We start from the raw sequence: 8,053 nt of genomic DNA, 5'->3' as shown, positions 1-8,053 counted from the left end.
AGAAAACATTATACAGTACTGTGTAGTAGCTGATATGTAGTAACTAGAAATTGAATGTGGTTCTCTTTTGTTCAAGTGGCTTACATTTGTGATAGTATATGATTAAGCCCCATAAGAATTCAATTTCTGATGAAATCTGACCTTATCCCCCTTTTACCAGTTTCAGGCAGTTCTGTTATTTTGGGTTAAATGCTACTGTTTCTGGAACATTAATTTTGCAAACCACTGAAATATCTTTGCTGCTACCATTGCCTAGACTTTTTTGAAATTTAGTTTTTGAAATTTTGGTTTTCCCTCGCATTTTCTCCAAGGACATCGAGGTGTTCAATGTGGCCACAATGCCCCCCCCCCCATTTTATCTTCATAACATCCTGTGAGTTAGGTTAGGGTGACAGATAAGTAACTGACCCATGGCTAAGCCGGGATTTGGAGTCAGTGTTTCAGTTCCAAACCCAGTATTTTATTCTCTACATCAGATTGTTTTTTGACATCTGCTATTCACTTTTTTTTAAAAATCACTAACTTTGATTGAAGAATCATTGGGCTGGATCCCAAAGATGTTTCTGCTATTAGAAGGTATTTTTGTTATTACAACAGAGTTTTCCTGTCTCCCTTCTTTTGCTGCAGCCCACAGAACTCCCTGAAATGCTGCTTCTGGGGCACAGGAAAGGGAACATGGGAAATCTGCAGTAGGAAGGAGGGAATTGGTGAATATAGCTCCCCTCTTTCCGTTAGAAGACATTATCGTCTGGATCCAGCCCATTCTTTTAGTACTATTCTACCTTAAATTCTTTTAAGACTCTATTTCACAGTTGTCACATTGTACTTACAGGACGACTCTCACGATCATTCCTTTGGTTCAATGTCTACAAGTGGGAGTAATCTCTATGATGCAGTGAGAATGGGAGCAGGCTCAAGTATTATCGAAAATCTGCAGTCACAGTTAAAACTACGTGATGGAGAAGTTTCTCACCTACAGGTAACCTGAGTATTACATATGCACGCTCACGTTTATGTGTAGGAACATGTTCCAGCATGCACAATACTACTTGTAATATGGATCCGATCATTTTTCCCTCCATGCTTGTTTTGCCAGAGTTCATCTTACTTTTGCCATAGGGTTAGATAGATGCTGGGTTCATGTTTAATAACATTTTGGTTGATAAAAGCAGAAATTCTCACCCTACTTTGAAGGGTAGAAATCATGGTGAGCCACTGTGCAGAATTTTCCTTGCTAAGTGAGTAGGTAGTTCTGAAGATGTCAGTGAACAGCCACTTTCTGTCACAAAAGCATATCTGCATAGATGCTTTGTCTTATTTATTTATTTTTAAAATTATTTTATTACATTTATATCCCACCTTTCCCACATAGCAGGCTCAGGGCGGGTTCCAAACAGCCGGTCTGCACACAGTGCAGATTTACTATTAAAATGTAAATAAAACACATACAGATGTGCCACTGAGATATCTCCCCCCCCCTCCCCCCGGCCCAAGCAACACCCTCTGTCCCTGATCTTGGAGAGAGGAGGCCAGCCATTGTAAGGGATGTTAATACTGATTCATATTCCTACAAGTGCAGCTTTTACAGGATCGTTTTCTTTCATCTGGAGCAAAAAAAGCATTGGGGACAATATGATCTCTAGTGCCTCTTCCTTTTCTGAATCCAGTTTGAACATCTCTCATTTCTTGTTCTATATATGGTAACAGATCAGGGCCACATACTAATTATCAAGTCACATTTCTAACTCCAGAAGTTGTTAGGGACTTAGATAACATTTCAGGTGCTCAAAAGTTTAGCGATTGTAAAGATTGGAGATTCAGCTGACCAATAAAACTCATTATGCCTTTTAAAATGGCTATCTTATAATAAAAGCTATGCTAAAATATATATTTTATGTAAGACAAAGTGTAACCTGGTCATATAGCATTTTATACATCAATATTAAAACTCAGTTATTGATAGAATTTAAAAAAGGGTTTCCAACCAACCATAAATATTGACTTTTGCTGTCTCCTATCCTTCAAGCTAATATAGCCTGGATTACTTGATGAGTTCCTGATAGTAAGCATGCTGTAACTTTCTGAGAAACTGAAATTTCTGAATTGTCTTGAAGGGTAGAGTGCATTGTAATAATATTCTTTTCTCAAGGTTACTGTGGCATGGATCCACATGGCCAGATTGGCTGACTCAAGATAGGGAGCCATCTTCCAGGCTAAATTAAGATGGAAGAAAGCATTTTCCACAGCACAATTAACCTGCTTTCCCAGAATTATGCTGGGTTAAGTAATAACCCTTTGTGTTATGATCATCAAAATCTAATTGTGAAATATTTATTATCTCAGCTGGAAATCGCAAACCTTGAAAGAACTCGGTCAGTAATGGCAGAAGAGCTGGTAAAATTAACAAATCAAAATGACGACTTGGAAGAAAAGGTAAAGGAGATACCCAAGCTACGTACACAACTAAGGGTAAGTGAATTTTATCTGTGGTGAAACCTAAACTGTATTCAGTATTTAATGTAAATGTTTTTGCCATCTGTGTAAACTAAAAGACTTTTGAAGTACAGTTTACTGAATCAGAGCCCTCTGATGGAAAAAATGGATCTTGTTTGGAAAATGGTGGTCATTTCTTTTTAGTAAAATTTGAGAAGGTTGCTGTTTAAGATCAGTAATGACAAATGGATTTGTTAATGGACATTGGTGGTGGTGCTGGAAAGTGCTGTGAGGTCACACCATCTCAAAATGACTCACTTGATTATTCTCCAGAGAAAATCAATTGTGGTTGCTTGTTCATTGGACTTAACACCTATATTAACGTTTTTTGTCTCAATAGAATGGAGAATTTAATGTTCTCTGTGAAACATCGATAGAGTTAGCTATTGTACCTTTAAAATCCACTCTCAATACCAGGGCTTTTTTTGTAGAAAAAGCCCATCAGGAACTCATTAGCATAATAGACCACACCCAAGAGCAGAAACTTATTAGCATATTAGGTCACACCCTGACAGCACAGCTAATTAGCACATTAGGCCGCACCCCCATGTGACCAGAAGTGTGGGCCACACACACCTTTTGCTTCTTATTCTGTTTACCTTGTTTGTTGTCAAAACCCAGAGCTTTTTTTGTAGCAGGAACTTCTTTGCATGTTAGGCCACACACCCCTAATGTAGCCAATCCTAATGAGTTTCTGCTGTTGGGTGTGGCCTATTATGCTAACGAGTTCCTGCTGGGTGTGGCCAACTCAGGAGCCAGCCGGAACTCCATTCCTGTGCGTTCCTGCCCAAAAATAGCCCTGCTCAATACTATAAACTCATTATCAATCATTAATGCTGTCATTCGATAGAGATAAGATCTGTCTGATCCCTGCATAGGGATGCCAGCCTCCAGGTGGGACCTGGGGATCCCTCGAAATTGCAGGTGATCTCCAGAGTATAGAGATCAGTTCCCCTGGAGAAAGTGGATGCTTTGGAGGGTGTACTGTATGGCATTTACCCCACTGAGGTTCCTCTCCATCCCCAAATCCTCAGGAGTTTCCCAACCTGGATCTGGCAATCCTATCCCCCCCCCCCAATCCTCTGCTGGTGGCCACACACCCTGCATGATGGACCCTGAATGAAACTTGAACTCGTCAATGCTCTTCTGTTGGGGAGAAAGTATACATATATTGCACCTGAACTGGATTAATGGTAGAAGGAGAGAGAGATGTGCTAACTGCTCCTTTTGGGAATTATGGCCAGAGAACAGGTCTCAGTTTCTCTCACATGCACACTCTAACACACCACTAAAAAGAAGAAGAAAACTGCCAGAGGTTTGGCTTTGGCTCTGAATTAATTAATTAATTTAGTTTGTAACCCGCCCTCCCCTGTGCAACAGGTCTCAGAGCCGATGACAACATTTCCCATTGGACAACATTACAATCCAGTTGTAATGAAGCTTCCTTCTCTGAAGAAGCCCATCAGAGCTTTTTAAATAAGTGTATTTGGAAGTATGTATAATTTAAATAAAAAAGGCTTACAGCTAGGCAAATAAATATATGCAGGATCCAGCTACCAGATCAGCAGTAGCATAAAATAGCAGATTAACTAACAGGAGGTTTGATATTTTCTATATCTAGAACATTTTGACTTACTGGCAGACTGAAAAGTGTTAATCCTTTTGTTCTTGCAAATGTTGAGAGCAAGTTGGTAACTACCAGATCATTTTGTTTTAGGATCTGGATCAGAGATATAATACTATTCTCCAGATGTATGGTGAGAAAGCAGAAGAGGCAGAAGAACTGAGGTTGGACCTTGAAGATGTGAAAAACATGTACAAGACTCAGATTGATGAACTTCTGAAACAAAGGCACTGTTAATTACTGTTGAAAGCTGCTGCTTGAAAACAAAGTTACATTAAACTTTAGGGAAATTCATGTAAATTTAGATGACTTGTAAAGATTCTGTACTATAAAGTGATTATGCTGTAGAGTTCATATGTTGGAAGAATCATTATGCTTTCATGGTGGCCGACGGTTGACAGTTAAATTATTTGTTAAATATTTAAAATAAATCTTATATCCATGGCTTTATCTTAATGCATACTAAAAGGCAGGGTATCTTACATCTTTACAGTAGTACACAAATTGACAGATAATATTGAATAATCAGAAAGCAGGTATAATTGCATAATTGCAGCTGTTGCAGGATGTGCCTGAATAATTCTACTGATAGTTATCTGACATCCTGATATTCATCTAAATGGATGAACAATATCACTTATTAAATATATTGATTTCAAGTGCATTATTGAAACAAAAGGGATGGGTTCTTTTAATACTTTAAAAAAAACCCAACGAATTAAGACTTGGATTTGTACTATGATGTCCTAGCTAGGTAAAATATCGTGTTGCTCACAAAGGCAGCTGTTTGCCTTTGTCCCCAATTATTTAGAGTGGCTTATACTGAAAAAGAAACCAAATTTCCACCTATTTAGTAGGTATTTGGTTCCATTTCCCCTATGGGGTTGCATTCCTAAAGCTTAATACACTGCCATTTAGGGGAGGTTGCTTAGCACCTTTAATGGCATTCAATTAGATAATGCAGAACTTACTAATTTTTGAGGAAGGAACAAGATGCTTATATATTCACACTCTGAAATGGTTGCTCCCTTTTCCCCATGGTCTCATTCTTTAAAGGTGCATGAATGCACTTTAGTTTAAAGGTGGATAAAACTGTAGATGCTTCAAACTGTCTCCAGTAATTAAAAAAAAGATTTTTAGACGGTAGCTATCAGAAAACAGCAAAGAGCACCTTAACTTGCCTTTCCAGAAATTTAGCCTAAATGAGGCAGCAAAATTCCATTGGTATGATTCACAGAAGGAATTTGTTCAAAGTACTTGCTCTACCTACTGTGAGTAAAAAAATCAATCCCCATAAAGTTAACTTTAAACAGCAGTTCTGAGGAAAGATATGGTCAATACACTGTAAAATGACTTCTCAGCGGCTTCTTTTTTTAAAAAAAAGTTCTCAGAGATTAGAAGATGTTTTTAAATGAAACCCCATTTGCTCATAGATACATGTGTTTGTATCAGGTGATTCTGCCTACTTGCCAATTCACTGTTGATTCTATATATAGAGAGAGATACTGGAGACATTTTTCCCAAGCCAATGTGTCTGCCGAGCCCTTTGATTCTCCCCCAGTCAAAAACATCCTGCTTGAAAAAAAGCTGTGTTTTGGATTTCAAGCTGCTGCAGGAGGAGGGGGGGAAGGAGGCAAGAAAATCAGGATCCGTGGCCAGAAACAGTTGTACCTGTGGAAAAACTCCAGTGGATCCAAGCCACTGTGTTGGGGGTGGGGTGGGCTGGTTCTAACATATACTTCCCTGTTATGCTAGTTTTTAATGTATAGAAACGTTTAACTTGGTGAAGCACGTGATCATATAATTCTGATTTGAAATGCTACATTCCTGACAGGCCTACACTGGGTGTTTTTTCTTACAGTGGTAAAGAGAAGTTCCTGTTTTGTAGCATGTAACCAAATCTGTAGGTCATTCTAATGGGGGAATTCTTGGCTCAAACCCCCCACCCCCGCAAACCACTTGATACTGCTGTATAAAAAGCTTGACTTATTTGTACCTTCTAGTATGAGGACACATTTTGGAGTTAGCACTGCCCTGCCTGTATAAGGAACAATTTTCGAAACATTAACCCAATGCTGGAATAATTTTGAAACTTTTGTCCATTCTCACATACATGCAGCATATTTTAAACCAATGAAAAGGCTGCAGTGTTGATTAGATCTGGAATCCAAATTTGGGCTCAGTCTTGCTATTTGACTTCTGCTCCTCATCAACCTGCTAATCTCTGACAGTCAACAAGTATGAGGGATATTTCTCCAAAGATATAAAGAAAGTCTTTATATCCACTTGTAATTGAAAAACAGACAATATTGCTATCATTGTTTGTGCAGGGTCATTCACCTAATATTTTGCAAGGCCACATTAGTTAATCCTGTGTCTCTATACCCACCAAAAGCATCTTGCAAGTGTGAGCATTATGTCGATGGCTCCCCCCCCACACACAGAAATGTGCGGTTATGGATCTGCTTTTGGAGTTTTTTGCATTTGTCAATAAACATGTAAAACTCTTAAAGCTGTTTTTGTGCAAATACAGCCATAGATGTAATCACCTTGTATTTGTAAAAAGTAATGTGGAAAGTGACCTAGATAGTACTGGTGTAAGAAGTGATATTACAGGACAGAAAGAATTTAGTCACAGACTGGAAATGCATTACTTTTATTAAACAAAAGTATACATTTCTTGCAGAACTGTGTGGCTGCACCTATGGCTGCATTCAGATGTCCAGACAAACCTCTGTTCATGATGGGCATGAAATTTGGCTTGTTTAATATACTCATCTGTTCGTCCCTTCTTGTGTGCAGAATGTGAATGAAAGCTTTCCTGGTTTGGGAAACCTTACACTCCAGCTCACCAAGGCATTCAAATGCAAGTGCATGGTCAGGTTAGAATTTTTCCTCCCAAAATCAAGCAGCAGCAAACTCTTCTTTGCATTCAGATATCACAGTACCTTGAAGTTTGAGTCAAGGCTTCTTTAATCAGGAATATTTCAGTTCTGTTCCATATACAAAGGGAAGAGTATGTAAACACAACAAGCAAGCAGAAGTTTTAATGAGACCTGAATATGGCCTGTAATTTCCGGGGGGGGGGGGGGGGGGGGGGGGTTAAGGCAAAAGAGAAGAAATGCTGCCTTCTACAAAGCCTTGAACGCATTGTTCAGGAGCTGATCACAGTACATAATAGCTCTTGAAATAAGAAAATGGCCTCTGTGCATTTGGATTGTGCACATAATCACACCAGACCTTTATCTAGTACCGACTGGAATAATATTTGAGCTCTATTTAATTAACCAAAACTAGTGCCAGTATGTTTTTACACTTTTAACCTGTTACTGCTGTGTTAACATGGTTTTCCCTCTTGCTTAACAAGAAATAGTCTTAAGAGTATACATAGTACATTTTTATAAAGGGCTGTAAACTAGTTTAAATAGAGTATGTACATTAATAACCTATTACAGAAATGAGGCTGTTGAGTTGAACAATAGTGTAAATAATTTAAATGTTTAAATCTTGGTCTAAATAAAGTATTTGAGTTAATAGAGTGTTAAGAGTCTTTTTAAAGAAATGCTGAAAACTAGTGTTGATGTTTGAGATTTTAATGGCAGCCAGGCTACAAATAAGGTAGCATTGGAAAATGCATGTGGCCTTCCAAATGTAATTGGAAGCATTGAATTGAGACTGTATTTCTAAGTTGGCTGTTCCTATAGCAAATAAGCCGGGTGGAATATCTTCAGCACTATAGGACTGTGTTTTAGTTATCAGTCTGGATTGACTGAGTCAGGGCCCAACTAGATGTTTGGGGTTTTAAAGAGAAGGATCACAGTTCTGAAAATAGTGCTAGGTGGGAATTATTTTCATGTTTTTGTTGCTGCATGTGGAGTAATCTGTGCACATGGAGCAGCAAAAACCTGAAAATAACTCCCCTCCGCCCCCCCCCCG

General features: G+C 38.6%; 1 protein-coding gene across 1 annotated transcript in view; it reads left to right on the top strand.

The window, feature by feature from the left end:
* The window catches only part of TMF1 (TATA element modulatory factor 1), a 36,688-nt gene extending 29,475 nt beyond the window's left edge, over window positions 1-7,213 (top strand). The window contains exons 15-17 of the mRNA XM_015424810.1: window positions 833-979; window positions 2,344-2,469; window positions 4,211-7,213. Of these exons, the coding sequence (XP_015280296.1) occupies window positions 833-979; window positions 2,344-2,469; window positions 4,211-4,354 (417 nt within the window). The 3' untranslated portion in view covers window positions 4,355-7,213. The remainder of the gene's footprint in view (window positions 1-832; window positions 980-2,343; window positions 2,470-4,210) is intronic.
* Window positions 7,214-8,053: the final 840 nt, after the last annotated feature.

The sequence above is a fragment of the Gekko japonicus genome, unplaced genomic scaffold (assembly GCF_001447785.1).
Source record: "Gekko japonicus isolate JY-2015 unplaced genomic scaffold, Gekko_japonicus_V1.1 scaffold942, whole genome shotgun sequence".
Classification (NCBI taxonomy): Eukaryota; Metazoa; Chordata; class Lepidosauria; order Squamata; family Gekkonidae; genus Gekko; species Gekko japonicus.
This window is presented reverse-complemented; position numbering and strand designations above follow the sequence as displayed.